This window comes from Trachemys scripta, chromosome 10 (assembly GCF_013100865.1).
Source record: "Trachemys scripta elegans isolate TJP31775 chromosome 10, CAS_Tse_1.0, whole genome shotgun sequence".
Classification (NCBI taxonomy): Eukaryota; Metazoa; Chordata; order Testudines; family Emydidae; genus Trachemys; species Trachemys scripta.
The window spans coordinates 70,870,614-70,892,484 of record NC_048307.1 but is presented as its reverse complement, the minus strand read 5'-3'; the positions used below and the strand labels follow the sequence as shown (position 1 = coordinate 70,892,484).

The window sequence follows — 21,871 nt, the reverse complement described above, 5'->3', positions numbered from 1 at the left end:
CGTCACCCAACCCTGGAGTGCTCTGTTCCTACAGCATGTGGGTGTGTAGGGGATAGAGGTGCTGTGCTCCCTCACACAGGTCACTAGAGCCCAGCCTCACAATATTATATGGCCTATAGGGATACCTGTGACAGTAATTACCACCCCTATGCCCAAATGGAACCTGTCTGCACTGGGGCAGGACGAAGGAGGCCACCTTGCCCTCCCCTTATTCACACCAGGATCTGCTTTGCAGCCCAACCCAAACAGATAGAGCTCATCAGGGAGAGAGGCCTGCTTTGAGCAGGGGGTTGGACTAGCTGACCTCCTGAGGTCCCTTCCAACCCTGATATTCTAGGATTCTATTCTATGAGAGGCAATGCCTGGGAAAGGTGGTGCCGTGTCCAGGGTAACTAAGGAAAGACCCTCCGAGGTTTGACTGGTGTCCACAACATGCGGAATGATCCTCAGAGGCACTGCAAACACTGGTGTTTTGGGGATGGTGGGTAGGGTATATACAGTATCTTGGGAGTCAAAGGTTAAATACACCACCTGCCTACAATGATATCTTCCCTGGCTTAGGGCTCATGTGGGAGTTGAGGGTCGCTGGCAGACTGAGTCAGGGAAAGGCAGAAGCCCTGGCACCACTGCAATTCAGTGCTTTTATCAGCCTTCTCTTTAAGAGCTCCATTGTTTCAGAAAAGTAGCTCAGTGCTACAGTGCCCTCTGCCGGCTGCCGTGAAACAGCTGAGAGGAGCAGAGGCAGGAAGGACTGTATAGAGAAAAAAGAAAATCTTTTTGTGGCTTGTTTTTCATCAAGTCTAGCCTCCTCACCTCCTGCTTCCCCTCCATTCAAAGGAATCAATCCCAGTACTTTGTATTGCAGGAAAATTATTGTGATGGTTACATCCACCTGATCCTGATGGAAGGTCCCAGCTCAAAGCACCAGAGAAAGAGGACCTGTTGCCTCGTCACCATGCCCACCTTAAGATCTTACAGTGCCATCGATATAATTTCTTCCTGACCCCAGATCTGCTCATTTTTGGAGGTGAGAACTACCCGAATTATACAGGAGTCACTTTGGAGAAGGAATCTGCCTCTGGGATCCACTGCACTGTAACAATCTGTTACCAGACACAAATCCTTCTCATAAGGGATCAGGTCCCAGATCACTTCTACACAGCAGGACTACAGCCAGTCAGGGTTACAGGGTGAACCTAATGTTATTAATCAGGCTTATGTACGTTGGTTCTCTGGCCCAAAGATCAGGGGACTGTCCTGGTCCTCCAGAGTCCCTCTCTCAGCTTGAGAGACCAGCTTGTGTGGTCTTTAGAGAGTCTTCTCAATTACTGTAGGTTGCACTGGGATGTTGCATGAGGACACAATGACACACTGTTAGTACCAAGCGATGCATGTTGTGGCATGTATGCTTATGTGGCAGCCAGCTTGGGGCTGTCGGGGAAAGGAGCGGATTGGAAGGCATCTGCACTTCTGTTCAGCCTGAACAGGGATTGATAGACTCTTCAGGGTGACCCAACATACAGTTTTCATCTCTGTAACATCCTGACCATTCATACATGTCTCACATTTATTCAAATTACTCTTATTAAAACTGAATCAGAATGCACACATCACTACAGCTTTGTTTATCTGTAGGGCCTACATTATGAGCAGTGGTGTTTAGTTTGGAACTGTAATAAATTTCAAGACATATAAAAGAAAGTTACAGGTCAGTAACAAACTCCCTTGTGATGACTTGCTTTTCCTGTGGCATAGAGATCATAGAGGTACAATGGCTTTTGCCACCCTATAATGTTTAAAGCAAATTGGCAAGGTTGCATAGCAATTCACTGCAAAGAAATTACAATGCAGAGCAGGTGGTTTCTCATTGTCAGTATCTCCCAGCTTGAGAAATCTGTTTCAGAACAAAACAGAGCTAGGTGTGAATTGATTTAGTTGGTGTTGGTCCTGCTTTGACAGGGGGTCGGACTAGGTGATCTCCTGAGGTCTCTTCCAACCCTAATCTTCTATGCTATGCTATGAAGTGGGGGGATTTTCTTAATGTTTTGTATGAATACTGTGTGTGCCTCAGTTTCCCTTATGTGTTGCACAATTAACTAGGTGGTGGGACAATGGTGTTTGATCTTTGCAGTGAACCCTAGGAGACCAGATGTGTCTGCTGTCTAGCTTCCTGTGCCCAGACAATGACTCGACATTTCTTAAATTAGCAACTGATGGCTGGGGGACCAACCCTCTGCAAGAAGCCAGTTGGCTACAACGAGTTGGAGAACAAAGAGAGAGATGGAGGCCAGGTGACCAGTTTTGCTCGGGAAACACAATAAAGGATGGAGGAGGGGCAATAGGCTGTGACTGAAGGTGGGCTGTTGGAAACAGGACACTCTACTGGATTGGGTCTTGGAAGGTGCCTGGGGGGGAGGGGGAAAGCCAGGTGGACTTAGCACAGAAACCAGAAAATTATATCTAACAAAGAACTTTTCTACGCTGTGTTCCAGACAACTAATAAACCCTTCTGTTTTACAACACTGGCTGAGAGGCAGTGCTGACTGCAGAAGTTGGGGGGCATGGCTCCTTTGGGACGTGTAAGGCTTCCCCAGGTGTCCTATTCAGGTAGACTCACTGCAGGAGGCTCCCGGCATGGAACAGGGTAGCTGAAAGCTCTGAGATCAATCCCAGGAGGCGCTGAAGCCAAGGAGGCTTATCCTAGTGAGTGTGTGCCCGGAGGTGTGTCACACTGAGGGTCCTGCCTGGGTTTGACTGAGAGCTGTTCCAGAGCACTGACCCTGTGCACCCATGGCAGGAGCCCATTTGCTAGAAATGGAACCATTTATGAAAGGTGCCAAATATGTGGGGCCACAATAATTGCTAATACCCTGCCAAGGAACAGCAAGTGCTGCATCTTCTCCACAGGACACTGAGGCAACCTTTTCTTCCCTGGAAGGAATGAGGCTAGTGTCTTGGTTGTCATAATAGAAGTGTCAGCGCCCTGTCAGTGTTCCCTCCAGGAGGTGACCTGACAAAGCAGAAAAAACTCCTGCTGAATCTTAGGACACAAAAGCAGAAGTTACCAAAAATAAAAATATACATAGCTTCCCTGTCCTGAGTAGAAACCCCACTGCATCCTGCAGGCTGCCACCTCACTAGACAAGGAGGGTTCAGCAAGGCCAGCAGCCCATTAAAGGCCTTCTCCTGTTTTCAGAACCTGTCCATGATGCCCTGTCACCTGCAGATCCCACAATGACACGCAAGGATGGAGGTGAGTTGCACACACAAAGTCTCAGCTGGTATTAGGACCAGGCGCAGCAAAAAGGTAAGAGGAGAATGATATTTTAAGTTTGTATTTAACAATTTTTCTGGGAAAGGGAAAGTGTTGATGCTCCCCAGGGGTAAAAGGGCTTGAGAAAATACTGAGAGAGAGAGAGAGAGAGAGAGTGTGTGTGTCCGTCTGTCCGTCCTTTTGTCGGATGCATTTCCTAGTTATTTCTTTCCCCCTCCAGACCACATCCTCTTCTTCCCTCTTCTTATCTCATGGGCTCCATAGAGACGTCTGTTAAAAGCTCCATAGAGATGTCTGTAAAAGGCATTTCTGCCTGCTTAGTGATTCGTGACGTGCTTGCAAAAGCTCCACAAGGATGCGGTAGGAGACACGTTTCCTTGTGCATGCTGACAGCACTTGCAGAAATAGCCTCATCAAAAACAATACAGTATTTGACGGTATCAGCCCCCTACACTTTATGGTTGTTGTTACTGCTTTGGTATTACTGCATACTGCAACCTACAGTAAGTCTAGTTCTATCAATGTTGTTGTAGCTGTGTCCGTTCCAGGAGATTAGAGAGAGACAAGGTGGGTGAGGTAAAATATTTTATTTGACCAGCTTCTGTTGGTAAGAGACAAGCTTTTGACCTACATGGAGCTCTTCTTGAGGTCTGGGAAAAGTACTTAGAATGTCACAACTAAATACAAGATCAAACCGTTTAGCAAAAGTAGTTAGCACAGGGATCAGCAACCCTTGGCACGCAGCCTGTCAGGGTAAGTCCCTGGCGGGCCGGGACAGTTTGTTTATCTGCAGCGTCCGCAGGTTCGGATGATCGCAGCTCCCACTGGCCGCGGTTTACTGCTCCAGGCCAATGGGGGCTGCGGGAAGCAGCGTGGGCCACCTCTTCCCACAACCCCCATTTGCCTGGAGCGGTGAGCCGCGATCAGCCAAACCTGCGGACACTGCAGGTAAACAAACTGCTCTGGCCCGCCAGGGGCTTACCCTGACGGGCTGCGTGCCAAAGGTTGCCGATCCCTGAGTTAGCATCTATTCTAAGTGACCATTCAAGAAGCTTGTCTCTCTCACTAGCAGAAGTTGGTCCAATAAAAGATATTACCTCACCCACCCTGTTTCTCTAATATCCTGGGACCAACACTGCTACAACAACATTACATATAACTCCAGCCAGTAATTTCATCACTTCTTCAATCTAGTAAGCACTGAATAATGTGAAATGAGTTAATGTTTCCAAAAAATCTCAGGATGAGAATCCTAACACATTTCAAATCTAATTGGATTCAAAGTGGTTCTATGTTCCTGAAATTCAAAGTGCTCCATTGCCCCCTGAGGGTAAAAGAGGGGGTTTATTTGTCAGTGTCTGTTCTACGAAAGCCCAATTGAGAGCAGATGTTGAAATGCATGTAAATGTGGTGGAGGTGGGGAAAAATGCATGAAAAACAAGCCTTGGGGAGCCTGACTTTCAGAGGATGAGTCTGGGAGAGCATTTCAGGCCCTGCTAGGAAAGCCTCAAAGGGGAAACCCAGCAATGAGCGGAACCCAGGGAGCTGTTATTGGCTGGGGCCACTCTGAGAGCAGGATTGTTCAATTCTTATTAAGACATGGGGTGCGATAATGTATCCAGGGAGGTGGACATGTGTGTGACCCCTGTCACTCCCCTCAAGAAGCGAGGAGGATTTGGGATCTGTGTAGGGAAGCACTGAAATAAAACAGGTTTCAGAGTAACAGCCGTGTTAGTCTGTACTCCTGTTCTTCTTTTTGTGAAATAAAACAGAGGAGGCTGTTACTGAAAGTTCATCTGGGAGATTTTTTTCAGTTGAATTCCATGCTGGTGAAAGGTGCTGGATTTAGGGCCCTAAAGGAAGAGTCCTCTGTTGACCCACTGAACAGGGATGGCACCCCTTTCCACTGCCCTGCCACTCCTTAGCTCAGCCTCTATGGCCCCTTCAGTCCTTGGCCTCTCCGCTGAGAGGGTTTTGCATAGGGTGACCATGGAGCCATGGCGCCCTGGGCAAACTTGTATTTTAGTGCCCCGGGCCCCCATGGGCATGGCATCCCCTTCTGTTGCCTCTGGCCCCCATGGGCTCCTAGCCTCTGCACGGTACCCCCTGTGCCCCTAACTCCTGCAACCTCCTCCTGCACCCAAGTGGGGAAACTGATCTGGGTGCATGGAGCAGCTGGCTTTACTGCCCCCCCCACCCTTGAACACTGCTCCTCTGTGCACCCCAGGGGGCTGTGAGGAGGGGAGTGAGGGTTCCCTGCATCCAGGTCACTATCCCCACCGGGCTGCATAAGGGGAGGACAGGGGAGCAGCAGCTCCTGATGCCCACCTCACAGAGGTTGCAGAGGAACAGGGTGGGGAGTGGGGAGCAGTATCTGTAGGGAACCGCTCACCTCCCTCCCACAATGTTCCTTCACCAGGAGGAACCAGGGAGAAATCTGGGTGTGTCCCCTCCCCCCCCACGTGGCACTCCCCTGCCAGCCACGAGCAGCTTCTGACTCCACACCGGCAGCAGGTACCTCTGTGCTGCCACATGGCACCCCCTGACCATGGTGCTGCGGGGGTGGTGGCCCGGGTGACCCACCCCCTAAGGCTGGCCCTGGGTGGCCATATTTCCCACAGGGAAAATGGGGCACCGCAGAGGGATCGCTCCCCCTGCCTGCTCCGAGAGCCCCCCGCTTCCCCCACCAAGGGACCGGCCCGAGCCGCTTGCCCAAGCCCTGCCTCCCTCGCGGCGTGGGGCTGGCATCGCTGAACCCGCCCCACACACTTTTTGGCCAAGGGTGGGCTCGGGGCGGTGCCTGCGCTCCAGTGAAAACTCCTGGCCGGCAGCAGAGCGCCCCAGACAGAGGGGGTGACCGCTCTAGCTGGCCTTCGAGCTCGAGGGGGGCCCGGGTAAATGAGACACAGCCGCCGCCAGCCCGGGCTGGATTCCGTGTGCCGGAGCCCTGGGGCGGTGGTCGCTGAGCGCCCCCCTCCTCGCGCCATCTTCATCGGCAGCTGCCCCGCGCCGCGGACAAGGGGAGATTCGAACCCGCGGAGGACCTCTCAGGGAGTTCTATTGCCCTAGCGCATCCGGGTCCCGGCCCTCTCTCCGATGGGCAGGGCTGGCATATGGTTTTGAGGGCGGGCTCTGTTGCCAGGGGTAACGGAAGTGAGCACGGGGAGGCGGGATCTGTTGCCAGGGGTAACGGAGAGGGAGTTCTCGGCGGGAGTTTCGGAGTCGGGGCCCGAGCGGGCATGCGACGAGAGCGGATTGCGGAAGCGGGCTCGGAGGTGAGAACGACCCGCGGTCATGGGGGGGCGAGGGCACTAGGATGGGAAGTGCCTGGAGCGAGGGCAGGGTGAGAGGCGGCTGCGGTGGCTGCTGGCTGTGAGGGCTTGTGGGGTTGCAAGGGGGAGTTACAGAGGGGGGTGGGGTGGGGTGGGGTTGCCTAGAGCCCAGTGTGGGATGGCTTTAAAAACAAACTTGCAAACGTATGAAAAACTCCAGCTTCGGTGCCTTCCTCCTCTCCCCCCACTTGTCTCCCTGAACTAGGGTTGGGTGTGTTATTTATCTGGTGTCACGGGCCACTGAGAGGTCTGCCCACAAGTTTCTGTGTTGCTTTGTCCTTTATTATCCCTGGGAATGTTTGCCTGGGAAGAGAGGTTTTTGTTCCTTCACCATAGGGGCTGTGTCGTGTTTTAGTGTCAGTAGAGAACTGTATGTCTCTGCTAATTCTGCATCTGAAATGTCATTCTTCACTGACATTGCAGATGTTTCTCAGAGATTGGACAGCTGGGTTCTTATGGAGCAATGATCGTGTTCTCATGCAAATATCCCTCCTGATAATTATAATTAAAATGAAAGCCCTCTCTTCCCCCTTTGTGCTGAGTGCTTCCTAATGTGAATCTTCTGGTTGTTTCCGAGGTGATGACAGCTCTATCTGGAATAAAGCTTTGAATCTCTGCATTTTTGTGAGGCCAGTCCTGTGCTGCTTCGTGTTGTCTTTTCTGTTCAGTTGCTCGTCATTCCACATCCTTTTGAACTTTCAGGCCAGAGATGTGATGGCCAGCCAATTAAAAAACAGACTGTTAAGGGGTGAAACTCTGATAGAATGCCCTATACCAGACAGAATGTCCTAACTGAGAATGCTGCTGTACTTTGAATGACTTATGTTAACAGGATGCTTGGTTGGTACTTACTACACTAACATTCTGTGTCTGGTTACAATTCTGCTTCAGTGGTTTCTCCCCATACCTCTTTGGTGCTGCCTATAGATGGTTAGTTGTTGACCAGTGCCATTTCCTAGTTATGATTCCCATCAGGAGCGGCGCCAGGGTTTTTGCCGCCCTTGGCGGCAGCGCTCCTCCACAGTAATCGGCGCCAGCTCCTCTTCTGAAGCTGCGTTCTCGGCGGCGGGGGTCCTTCCACTCCGGGTCTTCGGGGCACTTCGGCTGCTGGTCCCGGAGCGAGTGAAGGATCCGCCGCCGAATTTCCGCCAAAGACCCAGAGCGGAAGAAGCCCCTCGCTGCTGAAATTCCGCAGAGGGCGGTGAAATGCTGCCCCCCACATCCTGCCCCCCTAGGCGACCGCTAGGGTCGCCTAGTGGAAGCGCCGGCCCTGATTCCCATCCTTTCTCTCATATGCCATTGCTGTGATGTTTCCATTGTTTTAACTTGTACATTGAGAGACATTTCTATAAAAGACTCATTATAAAATCGAATTGTGTTGTAGTGGAGAATTGATGAATGGGAGGAGTTATTCCTTGAAAATCCTCTTGAATAATATTTTTCTGCAAAGGTTTATTGTGAGGAAGTACAAGGTGGTTTCCTGTATTATTCCCCAAGTGCTAATGCTGCTGTCATTTTCCAGAGCACATTCAATGTGTGACGGTGCTGCAAAGTCTAATGACACGAGCTACAATGGACCAGAAAATCTTATCTCTAGCAGCAGAAGATGCACTAGACAGACTTCAAGAATGTCTGCAAAACCTGAAGGACAATGAGGTGAGTTGCGTATTTCTGAACATTTGAGGCTTTACTTGGATTCTGTGCATGGGCTGTAGCAGGAGAAAATGGCTGCTAGAATTGTCCTTCATTTGAAGATGTTGTAAAAGTGTGCCCCTACCAATTCACTGGACATTTGAGGTGAAAAAAATAACCGTAAGATGGTACTCTGAATGAATAGTTCTGGCCGTGTACTGAGTTTCCAAAAGCTAAAGAAGAACTTGGAATGGATTGGAGCTGTGGTGCATGTTCTATGGCAGGGGAGGGCAAACTACGGCTCATGGGTCGAATCCGGCTGGCCAGGGCTTTCAATCCAGCCCGCGGGGTTGCCAGCCCCGTGGCGCAGTGGGGCTAAGGCAGGGTCCCTGCCTGCCCTGGCCCCATGCCACTCCCGGAAGGACACTGCGCAGTGGAGCCGGCTGCCCCACCCCGCCCCACCCCATCCCAGGAGCCACTGCCGGACATGCTGGCCACTTCTGGGAGTGGCGTGGGACCAGGGAGGCAGGAAGCCTGCCTTAGCCCCGCTGTGCGCCGCTGTCACCCTGGAGCCGCTCAAGGTAAGCAGTGCTGGGCCGGAACCCGCACCCTGAACCTCTCCTGCACCCCTGCCCTGAGCCCCCTAACTCCCTGCCTTGAGTCCCCTACCCTGAGCCCTCTCCTGCACCCCAGCCCCTTGCCCTGAGACTCTTCCTGCACACCGCACTCCCTCCCACACGCCGCACTCCAACCCCCTGCCCCAGCACTACATTCATGGCCCTGCATACAATTTCCCCACCCAGATGTGGTCCTTGGGCCAAAAAGTTTGCCCACCCCTGGTCTATGGTGTACCCAGATTGGGAACTGATTTAGGACTGCCTTGTGCCTTGATATGTTCTCTGATAGGCTACAGATCAATGTAATGCTATTAGGAGGGTGTAGTTAGGTTTATCCACTCTATAGGGATGGAGAAATGTCTGACATTGCTGTCAGTCATGGTGCAATATGACAAGGTGTTCAGGTGAAGGATAATAGCTATGTGAGTCCCAGACGTTTTGTTGTGGAATTAGTTCCTGGACGGGCAGTGCTTTTCCTAGAAGGGGATGGGATGAGCCTGCAAATGTAAATGTTGGAAGTGTGGAAATAAGCAACTGGTATCTTACAGCTGTTTCCTTCTGGTTGCAGCTTGATGACCTTATTACGAGGCAGGCTGTGAAGGGAAAGGAGACTGCTGTACTGCTGAGGGGAATCTTCAAAGGTAATGGGACAACTTGGGTTTCATTGACCTCTGGATGACTTACTTTCAGAAGGCTCTTGGCTTGCCCATATAGATAAGTAGATAAGTGGGCAACTGAACTAGGTCTTCTAGATATCGTGGAAGAAGTAGGTTTTCGGGTAAAATGCTGATCATCTCTCTGTGTGATTCTGTCTAAATCCAAGCAGTCAGGCTTCCTGACCTTGGGATCAATTGAATGTGGCAATGTTACACATGTATTGGGGAAGGGGAAATAGGTCTAACCCAGGGATCGGCAACCTTTGGCCCGCGGCCCACCAGGGAAAGCCGCTGGCAGTCCGGGACGGTTTGTTTATCTGCAGGTTCAGCCAATCGCAACTCCCACTGGCCGCGGTTCGCCGTCCCAGGCCAATGGGGGCTGCGGGAAGGGTGGCCAGCACATCCCTCGGCCCGCGCCACTTCCCGCAGCCCCCAGGGACAGCGAACTGCGGCCAGTGGGAGCTGCGATCAGCTGAACCTGTAGATCTGCAGGTAAACAAACCGTCCCGGCCTGCCAGGAGCTTTCCCTGGCGGGCCGCTGGCCAAAGGTTGCCGATCCCTGGTCTAACCTAAGTTTTCTCAGATACCACAAATGCACTCAGGAATTAGCTAAGTTCTTTAAGAGTAGCCCTAGTTTAGGGAGCCTCTAATAGGATGTGAGCAGAATCTGAGCTGGCCTGCTGAATTGGTGAATTGTCTAGCTGGCTCCTTTTAAAATCTGCATTTCCCACCCCTGGAAAATCTGCCTGAGTGTCACAAGAAGTAACAGGATGGGTAAGAGAAGAATTTCAGATCTTTGATTCTAGCTGTTCCTATTTTCTTTTTCTTCTGGTTTTATCAGATAGATGAATGGGGGTAAAGTCTGGTCCTTCCACTTGTGATCCATTTCCTATAACTTAATAAGATATTAATCTAAGTAACATTTTTTTCCTTTCCCTTTTTGTTTCCTCCCCCCGCTCTCCTCCTTCAATAAGGTTCCCCTTGCTCTCAGCAGAATGGTGTTCTAAGGAGACTCCAGGTTTACAAACATTGTATCCAGCTGGTGGAGTCGGGGGACCTGCAGTTGGACATAGTGTCAGAGATCATAGGGCTGCTGATGCTGGAGGTAGGTGCTCATTTAGAGTGGCTTATATGTGGCCTACTGGGTCTAGGTGGGAGGGGAAGTGCCCTTTTACCTGTGAGGTGAGTATTCCAATTATTAATTAGGCCACTGGGAAAAATGAGTGGGTCACCTGCTTGAGTCTCACCCAGGATGAGGTTAGTTAATGTTTGGAAAGTGTTATCTGTGTGATTATCAGAGTTGGATGTTTGTACTGGGAAGTAGTTCAGACTCTCCAATCCCATGACTTAGTCAACATAACTTATCCCCATTTCTAATGGCCAGTGTGACACACTGTGTTTCAGGGTGACTTCCTCTACTAACTAATATTGGGCTGCACCAGCAGTCTTTAATGTGGTTCTCATTGGCTTCTTGAGAGTATACTTGCTTTCCTTTTAATCACTTGTATTTATGTCTGGAGTCTTCTAGTCATTTCCTCATACTCTTTTTTTTTTTTTTTTTTTAAATCTTTTATCAGGCTCGTCAATTACCAGGCGCTGCATTGGCTGAACTGGCCACTCTGTTTGTTGATGTTATTAAAGGAGGAAGCCTGTCTAATGGGAAATCCTTGGAGTTGTTTTCCACAGTTCTTACTGCACTGGCTACCTCGAAAGAGAGCCTGGTTTATGGGAAAGGTAATCCCTTCGTTTCCCACTCACTGCCCAATCCTTTGTGGGGTGGAAAGGGAGGGGTAGTTTTAAATTGTTGGATGCCAAGTAATTTCATTTTAAAAATTACTATAAATATTTAAAGAAACATGAAATGATAGGCCGGCTCTTACTAATTGTTTCTCTTACTGCCAGCTCAGGGATGAGAGTCTCACTACTTAGTCACAGGGAGTCTTTTGCATACCTTAGCAGATACCATGATCAAGACCCAGCAAAATAATCACAAATTATTAACCAGGGCTATTTTTTATTAGAGAAAGAAAAAAATATTAAACACCACAAATGATAAACTGGTTATTTCTGTTATAATCTCTTCTGTATGTTTCTGGGGAGAGCTTTTAACAGATCACACCGTTGAGCGTGAACCCTGCCTTTGGTGGGTCACTCTTCTCTTGGTAATGTGACACCAAAGTATATTGTTTCTCCAAACTATTGTGAATTCAGTTTTAGTATCTTATTAGATACTTACAACTGTTTATGTAGGGCAAAATAACTTAAGGTCTGGTAAGAAGCCTGTCTCGTTAATAATAACCTTAACAGTTTATAATTAGGCAAAGAAAGCAATCTTAACTAAATCTTTTGAAATAAAACAAAATATTTTTAAACTAGTTAGGTAGAAGAAGCCTTTTAAGGCGCTGTCTTAAAACAGGTCAATTTATGAATATTAAGAATCTAAATCCAGATAAGTTCCACTATTTCTCTGTTTATCAGTGATTGGCCCCCATCTCCTCTCCACAAATACATGGTCTAACCATCTGGTGTTTAACAGAGAAACAGTTAGTCATTTAGTGATAGCAGCATTTTCCTATCCCAAAAATGTCAGTACAAGAGTTTAAATCTAACCCCTTGACAATGTTTTAGTTAACTTTCTCTCATCAATCCTTGATGAGGTTTTTGGGGAGGTTTTTCTGGGGTTGGTTTATTCTTGAGTCTTCTCTGTTTTTCTTAGCTGTCTGTGACTTGTGGAGTGCTTGCTGTCTAAACAAACTAGCCCAGAGTATGTGTATGGGCTGCTCACTTCAGAGTCTTTTATACCCTTCTCCTTCCTATTTTCATGACACTGTAGGAAAACACACCCCTTTCGGGCTTGTATAGCTTCAAGTGGGTTGCTGTCACTCTTTCATTGGCTCCATGCCTTCCTGGGTAGTCTTTAGGAGCCCCTTCATCTTATGAAAATGCAGTTTATTAATGAATAGGCAACATTTCTTTAATTGCCTCTGTTTTTCTGGCAGGAAAGCATCAGATTACTTTCAAAGCTAGCTTTAACTTTTTCTTTTTATTCAATACATTCTCTGAGAGATTCTTTCAGTTTTATTAGAGTTTGACAGGAAATTTAAATTCTGTTTTCAGAAAGTGCAAACGCTCCTGTTCTTTCTATAAAAAGGTTTTGTTCTCAAAACAGTCTTTGAAAGTTAAATAACTTTTAGACATTCTTTAACTTAAGTTGTTAATTCTACACAACAGTTTTTGGAGAATGATTTTTCTTGCCTCCCTGAGTTGGATGAGGGTTTGCTTGTTCACTGCAAGCAATTAATTAATTCCCTGTTAACATAAATATTCTATATTTAAATGGCTTGTTACACTTGTCTAGCAAGGTAATTAGATTCCATGTTGGTACATAAAGCATTTTACCATTTACGTAGCAGTGATATTAGAAGCTTTGCATTTAGATAACATATTTGCAAATTTATACCTTTTGCAAAGGTGCTTGTTATTTCAACTTTTAAGACACAAACAAAAGTTTAAAACATTTCCAACTGTACATGTTTTTCCTGGAGTTTCAAAAATACAAGCAGAGATTTTCCTTTTTAAAATAAATGGGGTTGGTATGGACACTTCCATAGATTTATGGTTCCACATACATTTTTACAATTAGGCCTCTGCCTAAAGCATGGATGTTTTACACAGTTTTTCTTCTTGATGTTTGCTATCCTTGGGAGATAGAAGTAGAAACCTTCTGGAATGTCTTTGATTAGCATTAATGTTTTGTTACTTAACTAGCTAAATACATGTATTGTTGTATTTCCAAGCATTCTGGCTATAACATACTTGTAGCTATACCTTAATATTCTGTAAAGGAGCAAACAAGCTTGTAATGACCTAATAAAATAGTTATAATTGTATTAATATAATTTTTGCATCAACATTAAGGTCTCTCTCCTACACCTTCCTTTCACTGGAATCTGCTTCTAAATGCCTTTTGCTTCTCCAGGTGAGCTGAGTGGGGGAGAGTTTAAAAAGCAGTTGATCAATACCCTCTGCTCCAGCAGGTGTGTACATCTCCTCTTCATTTCTATTTGTTAATTTAAGAATTGTTATGCATCAATCAGCATCTGGACTTTTTACAAAAAAATCTATCTACTACCCACCTGCTATAAAATGAAACACTAGCCTCAGTCTAAAACCCCAGCTGCTTCTGCAATTCTAAGAAAAGTCTGCAGCCAAACTGGCCAAATAATGCCCTTTACATTGTGCTTTGCAGAGTTCCCAACCTGGGCTGGAGAATCCCCTCCACTTTGCCCTGTTCTACTTCCTTTAAATCTCAGCCCCTATGAGAGCTGGCAGTGTGGTGACTTCTCCAGCCTGGAGGGCAGGTGACCCACCTGCTCCACTGCTGCATGAATTGGCCTCAAGGGGTGCTTCGGTCTTTCCCTTTGGTTTTTCTGTTTGGCTGCTCTTCTGCTCGTGACAATAATCAGAGCCATTCCAATTATTGATGAGTAGCTGGTAACAGTTGTGAATTTTAGTGCAAATCAGGCTTCTGTTCTTACTTTGAGATAGTAACAGAAGAACTGTAGAAATGTACTAAATTCGGGGGTGGGAGGAGAACAACCAGCAATTCTGCCCTTTCTCAGGCTCTCTGTTCTTTTGTTTGACCAGGTGGGATCATCAGTGTGTCATTCATCTCACCAACATGTTCAGGTAAATTCCCCCACCCCAGTGTTTTCTTATTTTCCATCTATTTCTGCCTCCTGTTTCACAAGCAACTTGGGGACTGTGCATCAGTAACCTGCCAGTTGCACCTTTGGTATCACATGGGTGCTGAGCGTATTCATTGGGCGTGTTTGGGGACTGCACGCAGCCTGCTAAACATGCCCCAGGGACAGCACTGGCTGTGCCGTTTCTCCCAGAGTCTCACTTGGCTCGGTATCTGCTGCTTGCTGTTGAGGAATAGGGACACTTGACATGTCTTCCCTTGTTCACATCAAAAGTATAAATATGTGCGAAACCAGGGTCTATGTCCCCTTGGTGTTTGCAGATACCTTTCCTTAGCCTTAGGGGGAGTTACGCATGTGCTTCAAGGGAAGGCTAGAGACTCTAATGCTCAGTATAGGTTGTGGAGGAGTCATTTGAAAATAGGTAGGATTCTTCTCCCCACCCACCACTCTTACTTCCTTAGTTAGCATCTTAGGGCACACCAAGTGGGGAGTTAAATTAATCATTTAACAGGGAACATCAATTGTGTTAGTAGTTCATAACTAGGGTTACTATTCTGTCACGGAATCCGTGACTTCCAGAGACCTCCATGGCTTGAGCCTGCAGTGCCTGGGAGTTGCAGGGTCTCTCAATCGCATGTGGTGGCTGGGAACTGTGGGGCCCCTGCTGCCATGGGCAGTGGGGGAGCCCCACAGCTCCCAGCCACCGCCATTGGGACCACTGCAGGCGGCCGGGGTGCCCCGGAGCTCCTGGACAGGTCCCCAAGGGTGGTGTGGGGACCCCACAGCTCCTCATCTTGACATACATATTTTTAGTAAAAGTCGTGGATAGGTCACGGGCTTCCGTGAATTTTTTCTTTATTGTCCGTGATTTTTACTAAAAATATACATGACAAAATCTTAGCCTTATTCATAATGTGTATTTTGTACCTGCCAATTCCATGTATATGCCTGGCTATTCATCCCTCTCTCCTTGAGTGCAGGGGACTCTGGGCTGGGTCATGGCTTTGATTCCTTGTATCTTGAAAAGTTGGCACTGTCCATTCATGTGCAAGCACAGTGTGAGGGAGGCTTTGTGATGTGCAACTTGTGCTGGAGTTCAGAATGTGAACCTGAGTTTCTGAGGCAGTTGCAGGGAGCTGAGGGGTCTATGGCAATAACTTCTATCTAGGACTTCAGGTAGCTTTTTTGGTCCCTGTGGTGCGCCTTTGGGAATGCTAGAGTACTACTGGCTAGTTCAAAGATTGAACCTGCTATGGTATTCTAAAGGAAGCAGGGTTGGGAACTGAATGGCAATGACTGGTCTGAACCTTTGATTCTTCAGGGACATCCCATTAAGTGCAGAAGAACTGCAGTTTGTCGTGGAAAAGGTCCTGAGGATGTTCTCCAAGTTAGACCTCCAAGAAATTCCTCCTCTGGTTTATCAACTGCTGCTGCTCTCTGCAAAGGTAAAACCCCAAAGGGAGTTGGGGAAGCTCTCCAAGCCAGAATTTGCATCTAATCACTATAGCAGATATGTACTGCGTGCACATATGAGAGAGAAAATTCACAAAGTGAGCTAGGGATTGAATCATGCAGGGGATCAAAATTTAGTTCTCAGCTGGATAGCTCACTCCCATGGCTGATGGAAGGTGGGAGCAGGCTCTGCTGTGGGGGATAGGGAGATGGTGGAAAGCATCTCACTGAGGAGGTGATCATTCCCACTTCTCCTCAACTGAAAGGAGGATGGCTGTGACATGGAGTCTTTGGAGAAGAAAGCAGTGGGTACAGTTCCAAAATATAATAGGCAAGGTACCTATTAGTCTTCCTAGACATGGACTCCATCTCTCTGTTCAGGGGGTTACCTGTTCTAGTAAGTTCATGGTTCACATAGTGTCACCTGCCTCTGGGTTGTGGTCTGGATCAATCTTAAAGGAGGTCTCATTTCTGTGCCCCTGTTCCAAGCAGCTGCTGCCAGTGAGGTACCTGCCATTTAGTTGCGACAGGGTAGCTGTTCCACTCCCATACTCGTTGCTATTATTCCATGAATGACTCAATAAAAGAATGATCCATCCAGAGATGGTCTCTACCTGTATTGTGGGAGGCTGTTTGGATTCACTAGCTCAAGTCTAGAGTCTCAGTTACTGTTTTAGGGCTTTCCAGCTGCTCTGAATGGACTTGTCACTTAAAGGAACCATTCTAATGAAAAACCTTTTCTTTATAAGTGCGGTACAAAGGAATATACAAACAATACAGTGATCAATTGCTCTACCCCAGAAATGCACTGCACACAATGACTTAGCATGGGAAATTAAAAATATTATGAAACTAGCATTGCAAGGGGAAATCAGGGAAGCAGACTGCAATTCCCTGGGGGCTGTGGTGTCTCAGGGTATTACAGAATGTGCAATAGATTAATATAGTTTATACTGCTTTGCTATGTCCCGCCTTCCAGGGCAGTAAGAAGACTGTTTTGGAAGGAATCATCACTTTTTTCAACCAGTTGGATAAAAGGCAAAAAGAAGAGCAGAGGATTCCAGAGTAAGTCCTTTCCTATAATTGTCTTCCTTTGCTGCCTGCGTATTTGTAACCCTCCATGCCTTACCTGACACCCTTCTTGAATCAACTATGCCAAGTCCTGCACCAATGTGTCCTGTTCAGTGCTTTTGAGATGGTGTGCATCAATTACAACAGGGATTGTAACTTAGTAGAAAACCCTATGTCTTCTAGGTCAGTGGACCTTGAAGCTGCCACGGTGCCTCTAGACCAACTCCGTCATGTGGAAGGCACTGTCATTCTTCATATTATCTCTGTTATCAACCTGGACCAGGATCTCGGCAGGGAACTAATCAAACTACTAAAGGTACAGCAAATGCAGAGCACACTGTTAGAGCTTTTTGGGGCACGAGAGAGGGGTTTTTAAACTAGAGGGTAGGTTTAGCAGGTTATCTTTATGTAGGATTTGAAATTGTTAATACCACTATGGCTGTCAAAAACATATATAGTGATTCAGTGCATTTGAGGTAAGAGATTCCCCCACAACCTAGGTCAACTCTGGGGTAGCATAACACCAGTCTGGCCTAAACTAGCAATGATGGCCTCCTTGATGTTGCAAGAAGCTTCATTAAATCATAAATAACAAGGTCTTTGATTGTCCTGTCTCTTGATGTTTCCTAGGCTGAACAGCAAAGGGACCCAGGCAAGACCCTTTGTCCTTTCAGTGTGGCTCTTGTGCTCTCAGTGGCAATAAAACACAGATTTGAAGAGCAGGTATGTTTTACTTATGTGTAACCTAAGGATTCTTTTTGCATAAAGCTTCCTTGTCTGTGCGTTGTGCTCACAGGGTGTGTGTGTGTGTGTGTGCATATTATGCTCCCTTTTCAATATAGTTCAAAAATGAACTCTTGGTAATAACAAAAGAAACAAATACTGTTGGATGGATTGGGAGTCATGCTTTTTGGCTCTTGAACACTGGAACATCCTTGTCATCAAGGAGTGGGGTTTATCCTCCCATTCTTGTGCCTTGCCTATTGACCATTGAAACACATTATGGCACAGCCTCCAGAGAGACCTCTCCTCTAATAATATAATTACACGATGACATGAATGGGGGGAAAGGAGTGTAACGGAGTGAGGATGACAGCAACTTAGCCCTCCAAAAACCAAAATGAATATGTCCAAATGTAGGTGCTGGGTGACCGTATGCCACCCTCCTGGGTCATGTATCTTGGCTGCATCTGTGAGTAAAGTGGGGAACAACCATCCTGGAGAAGGAATGTATTGAGATATGTTGGCAGAGCTGTGTGAGCAGCTGGCACTGACACTTCCTATACTGTGCTTGCTCTAGATGGTTCTCTCACTTGGCGGTTACCTGTGGAAATGGCTCTGGACAGACTCCTCCTCACTCACACCATTTTTATGTTTCAGGTGTTTGACTTTCTGAAAATGTCAATTGTGAGAAGCTGCAAGGACCTGCAGTTCTTCCAGGGCTCAAAATTCCTGCAGGATTTGTTTCCTCAGCAGTATGATGTAACGTCCATAATCCTGGAAGTGGTGGAAAACAGGTTTGCTTTTGGGAGCACACTACCCAGAGCTGAAGAGCTTTTGGGAGGGAGCAGGGTCTTGGCCTAGATAGAAATGTGGTGGGATTCTAACTATTACTGAAAACTGATTTCAAACCCCAAACCTTATTTCATAGCTTTATATAAGAGACCTTTGAAAAAATATATATTTGCACAGATGTTTCCTAAGTTTCAGCCGTCTGTGATGCAGAGTGGCTGAATTATAAATCACTAACCACCAACTTCCTACTGGGAATGGTAGCTGACCATTTACAGTAATGCTACCTGCTGTAGTGTGAATGCTTTCTGGACAGTGAATGAGGGATGATCCTCTGTTAGCCTCCCACCCCACCATCATTACCCCTTTAAACACCTCATATATGGTTCCAGGACCTGCCATCAGTCAGCACAATTTCTGAATCTGGTCTGGACCGCATAGTTTAAAATACTGAAAATTCCCCCAGGAATTGTAGGTTTTCTGTCTCTCCTTTGCTGGTTGGGGGGCCCGGGACTGAAGAGTCCTGTGGAGGCGTTCCCTACACTGAGAGTTGAGCATGCTTGTTTCACACAATTCCCAACCTACATTGGGCCCCCGAGTGACCATGGAAGACTTTATTATCTGAATGTTGCAGTTTAAGACGTTCCCTTTATTAAGTTGCTTTTTTTTCTTGCTCTGTTTAACATTTTCCTCTAGTGCTTTTGGCTGGGACCATGTTACTCAAGGGCTGGTGGATCTTGGTTTCACCTTAATGGAATCATACGAGCCAAAAAAGGTCTTAGGAAAAGCTGCTGAAACCAGTTATGGCCTTTGCAAGATGCCAGCCCAGCAGGCATGCAGGCTGGGAGCTAATATCCTGCTGGAAACCTTTAAGGTAGGATGAGGTTTAGGATAACATCATATGTTCTTCTGGGGAAACTGTTCATGCCCCTGCTCTCTTGTCAACTTTTTATGAGATTTTGTTCATCTCCATCATCAGGGGAACTGAAGGGAAGATGGGGAAAATCAATGGCAGAGATGGGACTAGAACCTAGGCCTATTGACTCCCAGCTCTTTGCTTTAACCTCTAGACTATCATCTACCAATTGGTAGTACTCATCCCACTCCTATGTTTTCTTTTAATTGATCCAGATTCCATCCTGGTTCAGTCTCTGTTAAGCTAGCCCAGGGATCGGCAACCTTTGGCACGCGGCCCGTCAGGGAAAGCCCCTGGTGGGCCGGGCCAGTTTGTTTACCTGCCACGTCTGCAGGTTCGGCCAATCGGGTGCCACTTCCCGCAGCCCCCATTGGCCTGGGACGGTGAACCGCGGCCAGTGGGAGCTGCGATTGGCCAAACCTGCGGATGCGGCAGGTAAACAAACCGGCCCGGCCCGCCATGGGCTTACCCTAATGGGCTGCGTGCCAAAGGTTGCCGATCCCAATTCTAGCCAAAGGTAACTGCTAGGGACAGCTCAAACATTACCCTTCAAACTTGGACATTAATGGACAGTGACCAAGCACCTGAAATCACATGAAAATCTCAGTTTTATGTTTTCTTTTTTCCTTTCCCCTTTTAGGTCCATGAGCCAATCAGAAGTGCAATTCTGGAGCAGGTCTTGAATAGAGTCATCACAAAGGCAGCTTCTCCCATCAACCACTTCATAGGTAATAAAAATGAGAGAGGGAAATGTATGTGGCTCTCAGAAATCATATTATTATTTTTTTGTAGAGGAAACTCCTGATCAGGTGACCTGAGGGTCAGAAGTATCAGGTGTCTCAAGTCCATGCAATTCAAAACACACCTCACTACAGAGGAAGAACACTGTAATGTGATAGTTCATCCCAGAACCGTGGTTGTCCATCCTTCTAGAAATGCAAACACCCTATACAGCATGCACTTTAATCCCCTATCACTGTAGAACCTAACCACTGTGTAGGGACCAGTCCAGAACGGACCATTAGTTCTCTGCCTTCGTCTTTGATTTCATTATTGGTATCTGTCTTTGGATGCACTGTCAGGTTTTCTTCTGCTGTGATTCTTTGGGGAATGCTTTAGTGAATAGGCAAGTCTTGCAGTGTGACCTGAAACTGGCAAGAATTAGATTTCATCTGATCTCCATTGGGAAGATGCCCTTGGGCCTACTGCTGAGAAGGCTCTCCAGCTAGCTCCTGGGTACACCCTGATAAGGTGGCCTCTATACCTGGGCTGTGTGCATATGGCACCCTGTATCCTGGTAGAAGACTGGATTAACAATATGATCATCCCAAATGGGACCTTTCCAGGTAATGGGGAGGCTGTGGATTTTCTCTTGGACTCATTGACCCCATAGAAAGAAACAGAATCCCTCTCTCCCATACCCTACTCTTTAGTGTGGACACTGCTTTGCCCTTGGCAGCAGCTGCTCCTTTTACAATCTTATTTTTCAGATTTGCTGTCTAATATCGTTGTGTCTGCTCCACTCGTCCTTCAGAATTCTTCCTCCAAAGTCACTGAGGCCTTTGACAATTTGTCCTATCTGCCTCTTGACATGGTGCAAGGGCTACTCAAGGCCGTACAGGTAAAGCTTCGCATTTCCCTACAAATGAATATGTTAGAGTTTGGCTCCAGCCATAGCTGCATGCCACAATTATAGGTGGGAACCAATAACCTTCCTCATCTGCACACATATTTGTTAAAGTGCCTCTAGTCCTCTGCTGTAGCTGGCAGGCTATTCAGTGTAGCATGGTGCCTCTCTTGAATTAATGCCCCTTAGTTGAAATCTCCCTTCTTGAACTTTAGTGCCCCTTACTTGAAAGCACAGTCAAGGACTCTCCCTGCTAGGACCTTTCATCTGGGAGATGGAAGGTGCCCAGATACCAGCACAGAATAGAAACAGCTGGGAATGGCCCATAGAGTTACCTTCTTCCCAATTCTATTCTAATATTATGTTTTTCTGTGCTGGGGTATTGTCTTAATAGTAGAACTGCCACCTGCTTAGCCCCCAGTACTCCATTCTGAGGGCCGCAGATTTCTCCCCCAATCCTCATGCTCCTTTCTCAACAGCAGGCCAAGATGTCTTGCTGTTGCCAGTGCACCTCTTTTCGTTCTGTTTTAAAATTTTCTTTGGGTGTCCTTTAGTACTGATGAAAGTGTGGAAAACTAGCAGAAAGATAGGAGTGCACGTGCCCATGCGCTCTCACACTCAGCGTGGTTTGCCTTATTTCTGCTGTCTAATAGATCCCTTCCCTTCCAGCCGCTGCTCAAAGTCAGCATGTCAGTGAGGGACTCCCTCATACTTGTTCTCCGAAAAGCCATCTTTTCCAGGTAAGATGGGATCCGTGTTCTTTGAAAAGGTGTTTAAGTTATTGTTCAGCTCTGGATTGGAAGTGGTTCTTTTACTTGGTTTAACAATCACCTTTTACTTATGGAGACCCCACCACCCCATCCTCAGTACTGTAACACAGGCACAATACCACCCTCTGGATTGAGAACTCCACAGTTCTAACCAGAGGAGCCTTGACCTGAGCCTGTCAATTCAGAAAACCAGATGGAGACTCAAGGTAAGGAGATCAACTGAAAACAAACTCCACTATTATGTGTTTGCGTAGCCACACACCTGAGCACACCAATGCCATGGGGAGCTCAAAGTGAACGGATGAC

The 21,871-nt window shown here is 47.2% G+C and overlaps 1 protein-coding gene across 3 annotated transcripts in view; it reads left to right on the top strand.

Annotated features, from left to right (window-relative positions):
- Window positions 1-2,160: 2,160 nt before the first annotated feature.
- The window catches only part of FANCI (FA complementation group I), a 40,421-nt gene continuing 20,710 nt past the window's right edge, over window positions 2,161-21,871 (top strand). The window contains exons 1-17 of one of the 3 annotated variants that reach the window (XM_034783424.1): window positions 2,161-2,291; window positions 3,197-3,253; window positions 8,129-8,262; window positions 9,424-9,496; window positions 10,486-10,616; window positions 11,089-11,245; window positions 13,491-13,548; window positions 14,159-14,200; window positions 15,539-15,662; window positions 16,649-16,734; window positions 16,924-17,056; window positions 17,371-17,463; window positions 18,121-18,257; window positions 18,949-19,126; window positions 19,809-19,896; window positions 20,659-20,789; window positions 21,465-21,535. In XM_034783424.1, coding sequence (XP_034639315.1) covers window positions 3,235-3,253; window positions 8,129-8,262; window positions 9,424-9,496; window positions 10,486-10,616; window positions 11,089-11,245; window positions 13,491-13,548; window positions 14,159-14,200; window positions 15,539-15,662; window positions 16,649-16,734; window positions 16,924-17,056; window positions 17,371-17,463; window positions 18,121-18,257; window positions 18,949-19,126; window positions 19,809-19,896; window positions 20,659-20,789; window positions 21,465-21,535 — 1,655 coding nt within the window. In that variant the 5' untranslated portion in view covers window positions 2,161-2,291; window positions 3,197-3,234. Of the gene's footprint in view, window positions 2,292-2,684; window positions 2,704-3,196; window positions 3,254-6,062; window positions 6,550-8,128; window positions 8,263-9,423; window positions 9,497-10,485; window positions 10,617-11,088; window positions 11,246-13,490; window positions 13,549-14,158; window positions 14,201-15,538; window positions 15,663-16,648; window positions 16,735-16,923; window positions 17,057-17,370; window positions 17,464-18,120; window positions 18,258-18,948; window positions 19,127-19,808; window positions 19,897-20,658; window positions 20,790-21,464; window positions 21,536-21,871 lie in introns of those variants that run through there. The other 2 variants (XM_034783425.1, XM_034783426.1) reach the window with 2 other exon arrangements.